The sequence below is a fragment of the Merops nubicus genome, unplaced genomic scaffold, assembly GCF_000691845.1.
Source record: "Merops nubicus isolate BGI_N331 unplaced genomic scaffold, ASM69184v1 scaffold11188, whole genome shotgun sequence".
Taxonomy (NCBI): Eukaryota; Metazoa; Chordata; class Aves; order Coraciiformes; family Meropidae; genus Merops; species Merops nubicus.
In genome coordinates, this window is record NW_008626359.1 from 6057 (window position 1) to 19687 (window position 13631).

Sequence of the window (13631 nt, forward strand, 5' to 3'; positions counted from 1 at the left end):
TTTCAGAGGTTGGAGGGGTTGAAGTGGTGCCCAAGGCACCTGTTAGAGCCAAGCAGGTGTGTGTGGTGGGGGGCTGGTGCAGCCTGGCCCCCCAACTCACTGCACTGACCTTTTCTTTGCCCGCTAGACCCAGCGGCCAGGAGCCCCGCACTGGAGCGCTTCAGGGGCACGAGGTTTCCCCACTCTGAGGAAATGATGAAGGTGTTTCACAGGAAGTTTGGCTTGCACTGCTTCCGGACCAACCAGCTGGAGGCCATCAATGCAGCTCTCCTGGGTGAAGACTGCTTCGTCCTGATGCCCACGGGTGGGTGTCCCCACAGGTGCCAGGGCTGTGGGCTTCAAGCTGTGGCTCGCTCCTGACAAATAAGGCTCCTTTTGGGAGGCCCTTGACAGAATTCTCTCTCTCTCTCTATGCCCTTGTGGAGGTGCTGCTGGAATTCTGTGGCTGCAGGATTTGTGGCACGTTGTGTGCACTGGGGTATTTTGAATGAGGTGATTGAATTTCTGCCTTCTGTAATGTTTCACATGATAGCTTTTCCTTATATCAGACATCAAGGCAGTCACTGGTAAAAGCTGACTTCTGAAAATGCCATAAAATGGGAAGTAGGGAATCGTTCTGCCCTCCTCCAGACCCTCTCTCTTTCCCCTCAATACCTAAAGCTTGTTGTGTTCTGTTTAATCCTTGCAGGTGGTGGTAAGAGCTTGTGCTACCAGTTACCAGCGTGTGTCTCTGCTGGAGTCACCATTGTCATCTCCCCCCTGAGGTCGCTGATCATAGATCAAGTTCAGAAACTGAAGACTTTAGATGTGAGTTCCAACAGCTTTATTTAGTTGAAGTGCAGATAAGTGAATTAAAGATCTGAAATTTTACAGCAAACAGCAAAAGCTGCTGAGATGGGCACTGTGGAAGGCACACAGAGTTGTCTGGGAAGGACTAAACCAGCTGAACTAGAATATCCTGGCAGTCTAACTGCTAAATTTATTGATGGTCATGTGTATTTGTTATGGGTGCTTAGTTCTCAGGTGCAGGTGCCTGATTCTTGGGCTCTGAGAGCTGTATGTAGACACCTAAGTGGAGCAGCCTGGCTCAGCAGCAGCGAGGCACTAACAGCTCCTGTGCTGGGGGGTCCTGGCAGTGCTGAGCATTTCACTGAGCCACAGGATGGGCTTGAAGGGACCTTAAAGGTCATCTAGTTCCAGGCCCTGCCTGGGGCAAAACCACAGAGGTAGCTGGGGATATGGGACTGAAGGGACTCTGGCTCAGGGTTCTGAAGGTCAGACAAATCCTTCTCTCATCCAGGGCAGTTTTTGATGGCCTCACTAGACAGGGCCCTCAGGCAGTTCTCCACCATTTAGTGGCTGTTGCACAGCACTGTGCTGTGGCCACACTTGGCTCTCTCTGGTGTTGTGGCTCTTTAACCTGGCTCAGTGGCTCCTGGGGATCTGTAGCTGCAGGAGTCTCCTCTGCAGAGCTGCAGCTGCCGCTTGCCAGAGGAAGAGGAAACCACCAGGAGAACTGGCTCTGGTGCTGTGACCAGTTCTTACAGCAGTCTGGTCCTAAGGATCCCATTCCTTTGTCACTAGTAAGTTATGCTTTCAAATTTAATATTAAATCCCTGCTCCAAGTTGTAGCCCATCTCCTCCAATGCAGTGTTGTTCTCTGCTTGTGGGTGCTGGTATTGAATGTGCTACCAGTTCCAAGCAAGCAGACAAATCCCCTAAGCCTGCTGTTGGTTTGCTGGTAGAACTGGGAGCAGAAGAACACAATTCAGCTTATAGTCTTTTGGTTTTATCATTAACAGTTCTGTGATGTCTACAGGACAGTGGGGGCTCAAACGCTGTCTGTAACTACACCAAGCAGTGCTGAAAATGTGCTCGTTGAGGACAGTCAATGCATGTGCTTCATCTGCTTTATGACTACATGTAGGACTATAATTGGAGGTTCTTCTGGTTTGCACCTATTAAAACAATATATTTTTAAAATCTAGATTGCTGCAACATATCTGACTGGTGACAGAACAGATGCGGACGCCTCAAAAATATACATGCAATTATCAAAAAAGGACCCTGTAATAAAGCTGCTGTATGTTACCCCTGAGAAGGTCTGTGTTTAATCTGCATTGTGAAATCCTGGAGGCAGCAGGAGGAGGGTTACTAGGAAGTATTAAAGGGCAAACACAGAATGTAGAGCAGGCTTCTGGGGAAACAGGCTGTTAAATGTTTTTTAGATAATTCGGTAAGGCCCTGTACAGATAATTGCAATCAGTAATTAACCAGGAATGAGAACTGAGTATGTCTATACAATCTAAATTCTTGAAACTAAAGCCCCATGCCCATCCATTTTGCTATAGCTTACTGCAGATTAGTGGCTAATTGCTGTCAAGTAGCTGTTAGAACCTGGGCTACTACAATTAGGATAATTCAGGGAAAAAAATATGTAACTGTCAGGGTAATAGGTGATTGTCAAACGAGTGCCTTGTACTTAATTACATTCTGCCTTCAAAACTTAGGCTCTCCTGCTGGAGCTTTGTAAGAGGGGACTGTTCAGTGCAGTGATTCCTTTCCTTCAGCACTGTCTGCCATGGCATAAATCATTTAACTTGACTCAGATTTAAGACCTCTGGGTAGATGATCCCAGAAGCCTGTGGAAAACCCACACGAGCTGCTTGCCACCTTCTTTACACCTTCAGGCCTCCCCTGTGCACTGCAGATGAACTTTGCTGTTCAGAGCAGGGGGTTTTGGGGTCTTGGGTGGGGTGACCCCTCTCTCCCTTCCTTCAGCCCCTCATGCCCCTGCTGGCCCTGTGCCTAGGTGTGTGCCAGCAGCCGCCTGATGTCAGCCCTGGAGAACCTCTACGACAGGAAACTCCTGGCACGTTTTGTCATCGACGAGGCCCACTGTGTCAGCCAGGTGAGAACCTCTGGGGTGGCTCAGAGCAGCAGAAGCCTGTAGTTGGGAGATCTTGCTCAGGGGGTACTTACCTTTTGTTCTGCCTCCAGTGGGGTCACGATTTCCGCCAAGACTACAAACGCCTGAACATGCTCCGCAAGAAGTTCCGCTGCGTCCCCATGATGGCCCTCACGGCCACTGCCACCCCCAGGGTGCAGAAGGACATTCAGAATCAGCTCGAGATGCTCAAGCCACAAGTGTGAGTTGCTCTGGGGTTTCCTGAAACCAAATTGTTTGTGAAATTCGCACAAGTTTGGAGTGGAAGGCTGAGTGAAGTAAGCAAAGCCTCCCAGGGCCATCTGGGATCCTTCAGTAGTTGTGTCTGATGAAAAGAGAAGGGGTGGTTGGAATTTGATGGGAGTTATATGCAAAATATTAAAGGAAGAAAAAAGAAAACTTGCCCAGCTCTTCCTTGCTTGACTGAGGAAGGTGTTTAATAGGAAATGATGACAGGAGCTTTTCTGTGTCACTGGCAAAATGTGCACGTTGTATTTTAGGGTGCTTTTCCTGAGACTGCTGCAAAACTGCATAAGCTGGAAGAGTTTTTTAATTAGCATTGGCAGTGACCTAGCTAATGAGATACCCCTGGGCCTGTGCTGATCTGTAGGGTTTTCTACACAGCACTGTGTGGCTTGGGTTTGTTCACAGCCACAGGAAAATCCAGCGGCTTTAGACAGTGTGGGCAAGGTGGATCTGCAGGCACAGCAGGACAGTAACTCCTTAGCAGAGAGTGCAGAGCAAGCAGTGGTTGGCTGAATTTGGGACAGCCCAGGCAATACTGAGCTAGTTGAAGGGCTCTCTGCACCTGTATGAGCACCCACAAGCTGCTGTGTTTTAGGTTTACAATGAGCTTCAACAGACACAACCTGAAATACGATGTGTTACCCAAGAAGCCAAAGAAGGTGGCAATGGATTGCTTGGAATGGATTAAAAAATACCACCCCCGTGAGTACTGAGCAGCACCCTGTGCCTGCCTGCATTCATCAGCTACTTTTTAAGGCAGAAAAGCTTTTATAATGCTGTAAAAAATCAGACTTGTGCCTTTCTGTAAGCAACTAATATATTTTTATATATATAGGAAATTGGTTGCCCAGAGAGGTGGTCGCTGCCCCATCCCTGGAACCATCCCAGGTCAGGCTGGATGGGGCTCTGAGCACCCTGCTCTGGTTGCAGATGTCCCTGCTGAGTGCAGGGGATTGGACTAGATGACCTTGAAAGATCCCTTCCCACCCAAACCATTCTATAATTTACAAGAAAAACAAGTTGGAGGCAAAAATGGTAATATTAATAATGGGAATCAGATTTATGGCCGTCCTGAGGTTAAGAGTTCAGTTTAAGATGGACAAGTAGATTATGGGCTTGCTCTTGAGTAATCTTTCTGGAGGTTGCCAGACCTTTGAGCAGCGTATCTTCATAAGACATAAAGGGCATCCAATATCCAGACTGTCTTAACTGTTTCATTCTGGTGGTCTGCTTACCTGTGGCTCCCACTGATGATATCTTTAGACATTCCCATCTCTGCAGGCTCGGTTTTGTAGCCCTGCCTGCAGCAGGTTGACTTCCTCAGGTTCCCTTCATCCCTCATCCAGTGCTGTAACCTCATGTATCACTGACTGAACTTCTCTAGCTCTTGATTTCTGTAGCTCTTCCTTTATGTCTTTTAAATCCTAAGACTGCACAGTGGTGAGCAGGAAAAAATTTTTGGATTCCACCTCACCAAGAAGCCCTGGGGACTGGGTGAGGAGAAGCTGAGAAAAACATCTGATATTAACAAAATCACTTCCCTTATTAAGCAGTTATTACATTACACTTCCTAACCTCTCCCTATTGGAGTAAATGTGTCTGCTTGGCAGGTTTGACTGTTTGTAAGTGAAAGGGAATAAAGCAGTGTTGTAGCACAAAGCTTTTTCCTGTCTTTGCAGATGACTCTGGAATTATTTATTGCCTTTCACGCCACGAGTGTGACACCACAGCAGCTATTCTGCAGAAGGAGGGTCTGACTGCCCTCGCCTACCACGCCGGCCTCACCGACGCCAACAGGGACCTGGTGCAGAAGAAATGGGTTAATCAGGAAGGGTGCCAGGTAAGGGAGAAGCTACTGGGGAAAAAAGGGAATGGAATTGGGAGCACTTCAAAGGGAAGCTGGGTGACGTCACTGCCAGGCCGGGTCTTCAATTCAGGAAGGACCTTGAGGGGCTGGAGTGTGGCCAGAGAAGGGCAACGGAGCTGCTGGGGAAGGGTCTAGAGCCCAAGTGTGGGGAGGAGCAGCTGAGGGAGCTGGGGGTGCTGAGCCTGGAGCAAAGGAGGCTCAGGGGAGACCTTCTGGCTCTGCACAGCTCCTGACAGGAGCCTGGAGCCAGGTGGGGGGCGGGCTCTGCTCCCAAGGAACAAGGGACAGGACAAGAGGCAATGGCCTCAGGTTGCCCCAGGGGAGGTTGAGGTTGTCCCTGAGGAACAATTTGTTGCCCTGGAGGGTTGCCCAGGGCTGTGCCAGGCTGCCCAGGGCAGTGGTGGAGTCCCCACCCCTGGAGGGGTTTCCAAGCTGTGGAGATGTGGTGTGAGGGACACGGGGCAGTGGGGACCTGGCAGTGCTGGGGAGTGGTTGGACTGGATGATCTTGAAGGTCTCTTCCAACCAAAACGATTCTGTGATGCTCCAGGAGGAAGGAACTGAGCACTACAAAGCTTTTGTAATGGCTCTGGGCACGTTGCTGAATTGTACCCTGAGACTCCAGCCTGGAGTTCTCCTGTGCCCGGAGCAGCCCTTCCAGGAGAGGTGGTTTTGCCATTCTGTACTGGCCTTGCAGCTCTACAGTTGAAGTTGCAACTTCTGCAGAGTTTCATCCTCCTGGCTGCCTTTGGTGCAGAGGGCTGGGTGAGTAAGTGCTGGCAGTGACAAGTCCTTGCTCCCTCCCAGGTCATCTGTGCCACCATTGCCTTCGGCATGGGCATCGACAAGCCCGACGTGCGCTACGTCATCCACGCCTCCCTCCCCAAGTCCATCGAGGGCTACTACCAGGAGTCGGGCAGGGCTGGCCGAGATGGGGACATGTCTCACTGCCTGCTCTTCTACAGCTACAGCGACGTCACCCGGCTCAGGAGGCTCATCCTGAGTGAGTCCTGCCCCCTGGGGCCCAGCGGGGACAGCAGCGAGCGAGCAGCCAGCTCGTCGCTCGGGCCCTGGCTCCCTTCTGTTCCCACTGTGGCATTTTCTCCTGTGGGAGGAAGTTCTCCTGTTTGTCGTGTGGCACTGCAGCAGTGGGACAGCTGGGTGCCTTCATTTTATTTACCTGGATGATCTTTTGTAACAAATGATTTTCTGTTGCTCACACTTCATTCTAGTCAAACCTGGTTTGCTTCGTACGTATCTCTTGACTTTTGCCATTCTAGTCTTATTGCCCTTCCCCACTCTTTAAAATATTAGAGGTAAAATCTGTCCTAGCTCAGTTCTGTACTAACCTACTCATCTCTTTGTAAGCAAAAAAGAACTCTGTGTGTCTAGCTGATAGCATAAAAATGCAGAGGAGCAGATTGAGCCAATGCCATTGAATTTATTGCGTTTCAGTGGAGAAAGATGGGAACAGTCACACCAGGCAGACCCACTTCAACAACCTGTACAGCATGGTTCATTACTGTGAGAACGTGGTGGACTGCCGGAGGATTCAGCTTTTGGCCTACTTTGGGGAAACTAATTTCAATCCCACCTTCTGTAAAGAACACCCAGAAGTCATCTGCGATAACTGCAGCAGAAACAAGGTAAAGCTCAGAGCCCTTATTTACAGTGTTGAGGAACTGATTTTGCATTTAGCTGCATTAAGAAAGAGTTAAGTGACATTTGGGAAGACAAAGGGAGAAAATTATTAAGATCTCTTGTATTTTTCTGTTGCTTGATGCTTGGAATTATTCCCAGGGTTTGACCTGGAGCAGAATTACACAGACTACTCATGGACTTAGGATGTGCCTGTTTCTGCCCAAGCAGGACTGGTGAGGTGTAGGGATCCTCCTTGGTGTGGATTTTCTTGGCTACAGCACTTGCAGGAGGCAGGAGATGATGGAAGATCCCCTGGAATGGCCATGGGGGATCCCCAAAGATGAGGGTTTGGTTTGTGCATCAAGGATCAGAGCAAACTTGTTAGTGGTGTGAGCAGGAGTGGAGCAGAAGGTGGCTGCTGAAGGGAAGGGTGGCTGCTCTCTATATAACCAGATGAGTTTCATACCCGAGGATGCTGCTCCTCAGTCCTGCATTTACCTTGTGTAGCTGGGTTTGTAACAAAAACTGACGAGAATAACGTGTCCTGTCTCCTCAATCTGATGTGGATTGGAAGTGTAAGTTCAGAGCATGGCAGCAGGATAATTACAGGAACACTTTCCAATTACCCTGATTACCAGAATCCACCCAGCACCCTTGCAGCTCACTCCGTGGAGTAACAGCAGAGATTGCATCCAACTCCTTGGTGGGTATTATTGCATTGCCTGGAGTGTTATCCAATCCAGGATTCCTGTGACTCTGTTGTATCAGTGTGGGTGTACTAACTAGAAAATCACAATTCCTTCACTTGAAAGGAAATGAATCCATGACTGGAAAAAGCTCCATCATGAAACCCAAGGCTGTTGGTAACAACCTGTGTGAGGACAGAACCCCATAACTTCATTTCCTAATTAAGTCTGTTTTAACAGGATTACAAATCAAGAAATGTAACAGATGAGGTGAAGAGCATTATAAGATTTGTACAGGAGCATTGTGGACAAACGAGACGAATTAGTGCCAAGGGGAATACAGGTTCTGGAAGATACACATTGAATATGATGGTCGACATTTTCCTCGGTGAGTTCCATTCTCACAGAGACAACAACAGACTCGGGGCAGTAATTCCTGACTGTGTACCAGGAGACCTGCACAGGAGCAGCAGTGGTTTAAAAGAAGAACTATTTTGCAAAATTATTCTTCCCAGGGATCTCTTGGTGGTAAATGAGCCAAGCTAAATGAGACCAAAGCTTTAATCTGTTTTGGGTTGCTGTAGTGATAGTGTTATTTTTCTGGTGGGGCTTGGAGTTGGTGCTGAGTGAAGGTGGTTGTTTTAAGTGCACATATGATGGAATGCCCTTGGGAATCTTCCACAGCTCTGTGAGTACATTTGTACATTGTCTTCCGGCTGACAGGCTGATCCCATGATTTCTGTCACCCAGGTAAGACGAGTGCGAAGATTCAGTCAGGAATATTTGGGAAGGGAGCTGCCTACTCGAGGCACAACGTTGAAAGGCTGTTCAGGAAGCTGGTCTTGGACAAGATTCTGGATGAAGACCTGTACATCACGGCCAACGACCAGGCTGTAGCCTATGTGATGCTGGGAGAGAAGGCTCAGGCTGTGCTGGACGGGGCACTACAGGTCTGTAGCAGTTGATTTCTTTTGTTTTCCTTTACTGTACTCTTTTAAGGAACATGCTACAGGTTTAAAGCAATATATACCCTAGGACAGCTTAAAAGTAGCTTGCCTACCAGCTGAAGTACAGGAACAAATCTGTAGCATACACAGGGAACAGACTCTCACAAGCATGGCTTGGAGTCCAGTATTTTAATAATGTTGTGAGACAAAGGTAAATGTGAGAGGATTGGGAGGATTAAATCTTTCTCCTCTCCCCCCATCCATCTGGACAAGGAGGGGAAGTTCTGACCAACACAGAAAAAGCTAGCTAAGGAAAGAAGGAGCAGTGCTCCCTTCACCTGCATTTTCTGCTCTATTCTTTTTCCAGTCATTGGTGAGCTCTGTTGGAAAATGTACTTCAAGAAAGTCAGGGAACCAGCCCCTGAACTGCTTGGGGTGACGTCTCCTCTGCATTGCTGCAGTGATTGGGGAAGAGCAGAGCCCTCAGCATTACACCCAGTGACCTCTGTTTAAAGCTAGCTGTGAATTGGCTTCTTGGGACTTTTTTTCCCTGTGTGGTGTTTATTCTGCTAGTTCTGTGTAGATGAAACTGAGGAAAGGATAAGTAGCCTGTAAAAAAAAAAATATATATATATTTAAAGTGTATACTGGAAAAATAGGTTTTTTTTGGTCCATCAAAGTATACTTTGAATCCTTCACCATTTTCATGTGTTATCAATCGATCTGATGATGGCTCTGCAGTCAGTCCCTGCCAGAAGTTGCTGATGGTTGTGTCTTAACAGGTGGAGTTCCATGAAACAGAAAGTGCCAGTGCCATCAGAAAGCAAAGGGCTTCCATGGCAAAGATGTCCCAGCGGGAAGAGATGGTTAAAAAGTGCCTTGGGGAACTTACAGACACGTGCAAAATGCTTGGGAAGGTCTTCGATGTGCATTACTTCAATATTTTCAATACTTCAACCTTGAAGAAAATAGCAGGTGATGTCAGCTTTGGGTCCCTCAGCACCCCTTTGGCTGCAGACCATGTGTGCAGCTGCAGCCTTTCCTGGCAGGAGAGCTGCAGTTCCCAACGTCGAGCACCAGCAGGTTTGAGGACACAGAGCTGAGCGAGTCCTGTGGAGTGGCTGACACAGCACAGGTTCCTCAGAGCTGCAGTTGGTGCTGTGGCAGTCCTGTGGGATAGGTACAAGAGCCACCCAAGCCATCCTAGAATCAGTTTGGTTGGAAGAGACCTTTAAAATCATCAGGCCCAACCATCCTCCAGCACTGCCAGGTCCCCACTGCCCCGTGTCCCTCACACCACATCTCCACAGCTTGAAAACCCCTCCAGGGGTGGGGACTCCACCACTGCCCTGGGCAGCACCTGGCCCAAACCTCCTGTCAGGGAGTCATCAAGAGAATAAATTTGAAGAACTGTCAGAGAAAATTCATAGAATCATAGAATCCATAGAAAATTTTTGGGCTAGTTTTTGTGCTAACCAACTTAGCAGCAAATCTGCTGGAATAAAGGCATGCTGCCTGAAGGACTTAATGCAGAGTGGCACTAAAAGGAATTAATTTCCTCCAAAACACTCCAGCATTGCCTCTCTTAAAAAAAAAAAAGTTCATTTGTTTGACATGTCTAATTGGTACTTTGTCACATTACAGAAACCCTGTCATCTGATGTGGAGATTTTACTGCAGATTGATGGTGTCACAGAAGACAAACTGGAAAAATATGGTGCAGAAATAATTAAAGTGATGGCTAAGTACTCGGAGTGGACCCTACCAGGTTTAGTGAACTTTGTACCTAAGTGTGTGCTCCCCTTTACCCTTCTCTGCTCCTCTGTCAGATGCTTCACTCAAAAGTTACCTGGTTTTAAGTACAGTTAACTAATTGTAACAGTTTAATAACTACCAAAAGGAAGCAATTTTACATTTTTCAGAATATACAAAGGTCTTTGCAATGATAGAATCCCAGACAGGTTTGGGTGGGAAGGGACCTGTCAAGGTCACCCAGTCCAGCCCCCTGCAGGGAGCAGGGACATCTGCAGCTAGAGCAGGGTGCTCAGAGCCCCAGCCAACCTCACCTGGGATGGTTCCAGGGATGGGGCAGCGACCACCTCTCTGGGCAGCCTGGGACAGGGGCTCACCACCCTCACAGTGAAGAATTTATCTTCTTGCTAGTTAAATTCATCATGAAAGGCTGAAAAAGGAAGAGTGGAAGTAAGCAGAAGTAAGTGGAGTGTTCTGCTCCAAACCTATTAGTTAGTTAGGATTCTGACCTTCAGGTTAAAGGTCTTGCACCTCCAGCATGTTTCTCCCCCTGCACCCACTCTGCAGGGGGTGGGTACCATTGTGGCCAGGCAGATAACCAATAACTACTGCTCTTTATTTCTCATTGTGATTGAGGTCAGCATGTTCAGGGCTTCCCCAACAGCCCTTGCTCAGCGTGAGGAGCTTTCAAAGCTGGGTGTGCAGGGGCTGTGGGGTCGGGACAGTGGTGTCCTCACAGTGCCTGTGCACAGCTCTAACACCCCCACCCCCCAGGGTCCAGCTCGGTGGAGAACTGAGCCCCCAGACAGGTCAGTCTGGTGACTCTGAGCCCAGCGTGGGCCTGGTGTTGTAATGAGGGTGTTGAGCAGCCTGGCTTCAGGGTTAGACACGGGCCCTGTGGCTTTCCTGTGATTCCTGCTCATGTTTAAGGTGTCTGTGCTGCCAGCACTGCAGTGGCTGCAGACCTGACTTTTAGGTATTTTATTCTACTGCCCATGCACAGAGTCACATCCCTCTTGGTCGGGGCTGCCTGGAAGGAGCTCTGGGCTCTCTCAGCCTTCCAGGGACTCCTGATGCCCTGTTTAAATGAATGACTTCTTTGACTGTGGTATTTACTGTCTGTTCCACAGTTCTTCCCAGCTGACAAGGGGAAAGGCAGAAAGCCCAGTGTTACCAAGGTAGTTCAGACAAGAAGCCAGGCTAGAGAAAAGCAGACTGGCCAGTATTCTGTTATGTCATGAGAGAAACCCAAACTGCCTCTGTCCTTGCTTCACACCAGTCTCCTTTAGCTGGGCCCAAAGCATCAGGGGGATGAAGGCAGAGCAGAGGAGGTTCTGAAGAGCAAGGATGGGTGTTTTGGTGGCAGTGCAGTCGCTGTGTTCCGGCTGATGGTTCTGACTGGCCTGGGCAATGTCTCAGTGCTGTTAGTTTTAACTCACTGTCTGTCTGCAGAAGATGCCACCTGCCCCAGCGTGGACACAGCCACGGGGAGCACCAGCACTCCTGAGAGCGGCGAGGAAGCACAGGAGGCAGTTACAACCTCCAGCTATTTTTCAAATAAAGCAAACCAAAGGAAGAAAAGGAAAAGGCCACCCAACTTCAGAGAATCAAAGAGGAAGAAGATGAGCAGTGGTGGCAACCAGCAGTTCCACCCCAGAGGGTAGGTTGTTTGCCATCTTGGTAACTTTCTTTTGCCCAGAATATGTGGTGCTGATCCCAGAGTTGCACTGGTAGGTCTCCTACTGCATTTTCTTAAGAAATACCAGACTGTCACAGGGTGAGGAAAGAGCCAGGCTGGGCCTCTGAGTCTGTGACCTTGTTTTACCTTTGAGTCCATGACCTTGCTCAGAACGCTCCTAACAGGGTCTCCAAAACATGCTGTAGAATCCTCACAGGGAGTGAGTCACGCCTAAACTTTAACCCCTGTTTGGTTTTATTGGTGGTGTTATTGGTTTTTACATGTCCCTGCTTTAACAATGTGCTCAGGATTGAAGAGGAAACGACGTCTGACTTGAAATTCAACCTTCTGAAGCTCTCTGGCTCTGTCTGTCCTTCCCAAGCACGTCTCCTTCTCTGCCCTGTGTTCTCTCAGTCTGGTGGTGTTTTTTTTGTAGCAAAGAGCAGTCCTCACCTCAGCAGATTTTACTCCCACCCTTTTCACCTTCCTAAAAGGCTGTTGACCCCGAATTGCCACTTGATGTTGACAATCTAATCAGATTAACCTCGAGGGGTTGGCTCAGCATTCCCCAGCCCTGTCTCGGGCTGCTCCTTGCCTGTAGGCAAATGCCAGGGAAGCAGCTACACTTGATTTGCATTTCAAAGGTATTTTAGCAGCCATGTGTATTTAAAAAATATATTAAATTTAAAAATGAAAGCATAGCCTAATAGAAAATCTGATGATGGTGCATCTGTGGGTGCAGGGAGTGGGGCAATGAGCATTGGACAGGCCTCTGAACTCTCTCTGAATCTTGCAGGGGCTACAGCAAGTTCCGGAGGAGCAAGCGGCCGGTCAGCTCCCAGGCTGCAGTGTCCTGCAGCAGCAGTGCCCTGCAGGGAGCTGCCGGCAGGCTGGGGATTATGGCACCACCAAAACCCAAAACCAGACACTTCCTTCAGCCCTCATACTCGGTACTGTAAGGAGGAAGGCGTAAATAGTGTATAAAAACCAGCCCCGAGGATGTAATCATTGTTCCTTAAATTTGTTTCATTTTGCTAAACCTTCTGAGACTTGTACATTTGTCAAGTGCAAAAACTTGCATTAAATAAATGTTTTTAAACTCATGAGTTTATTTGGACCTCTCTGCTACAAACAAAGAGAGCTTTGGCTGCTCCTACGAGCTCTCCAGGCCAGTGAGAACAGCCCCTGTGAGCTGCTTCACAGCCACCCTGGAGGTGTGCCCCAGAAGCAGATGGAAACCTGTGTCCAGGAGCTGTGCTGCTGTTCTCCTCCCTTGCTGCATGCCTGAGAAGTTCAGACCTCCAGCACTGAGCTGTTCTGGACAGGTGAGGCTTCGGGTGCTCACAGGAGACAGGAAACAACCAACTCTTCTATGTTTCAGGCTTTATTCCCCTGGCCCTGGGGCTGGAGGGGCTCTGGGTGGGCCCTGCCCCATGTGTGCCTTTAGTCATGGGTTTTTTTGCGTGGTTGGTTTTTTTAATATGATGTACCAGAGCCATGGGGAAGGGCATCTGAGCAGCCCTCAGCTCCTGCAGCAGGTAGCCCTGGCTGAGGGGCTGAGCCGTGCCCAGCTCCACCCCCACGCTCGCTGGACCCCTGCCCCGGGTGCAGCAAGGGTCTCAGGAGCTGCTGCTGGGCCACAACACTGCCAGCTGGCCTGGAGCGTGCTGTGACCCGTCCTGCCAGCAACAGACCCTTCAGACCGTGCTGATTCATCTGTTAAAAATGTTCACTTTTTCTCTCCTGCGTATGCCAAGCTGCAGCATGCATGCAGAGCACAATTCCATCGTGCCAGGATGGCATCCAGGCGGGTTTGGAATCTTGCCAGAGGAGCCTCACAGCCTCTCTGGGCAGCTGCTCCAGGCTCGG

General features: G+C 49.0%; 1 protein-coding gene across 1 annotated transcript in view; it reads left to right on the forward strand.

The window, feature by feature from the left end:
• The window catches only part of LOC103778387 (Bloom syndrome protein homolog), a gene marked incomplete at its 3' end in the record, with an annotated part of 15976 nt that extends 3384 nt beyond the window's left edge, over nucleotides 1-12592 (forward strand). The window contains exons 3-16 of the mRNA XM_008945969.1: nucleotides 128-304; nucleotides 689-807; nucleotides 2813-2911; nucleotides 3001-3149; nucleotides 3789-3895; nucleotides 4873-5033; nucleotides 5867-6062; nucleotides 6515-6705; nucleotides 7627-7774; nucleotides 8137-8336; nucleotides 9116-9308; nucleotides 9978-10100; nucleotides 11537-11744; nucleotides 12559-12592. Of these exons, the coding sequence (XP_008944217.1) occupies nucleotides 128-304; nucleotides 689-807; nucleotides 2813-2911; nucleotides 3001-3149; nucleotides 3789-3895; nucleotides 4873-5033; nucleotides 5867-6062; nucleotides 6515-6705; nucleotides 7627-7774; nucleotides 8137-8336; nucleotides 9116-9308; nucleotides 9978-10100; nucleotides 11537-11744; nucleotides 12559-12592 (2105 nt within the window). The remainder of the gene's footprint in view (nucleotides 1-127; nucleotides 305-688; nucleotides 808-2812; nucleotides 2912-3000; nucleotides 3150-3788; nucleotides 3896-4872; nucleotides 5034-5866; nucleotides 6063-6514; nucleotides 6706-7626; nucleotides 7775-8136; nucleotides 8337-9115; nucleotides 9309-9977; nucleotides 10101-11536; nucleotides 11745-12558) is intronic.
• Between the last annotated feature and the right edge of the window lie 1039 nt (nucleotides 12593-13631).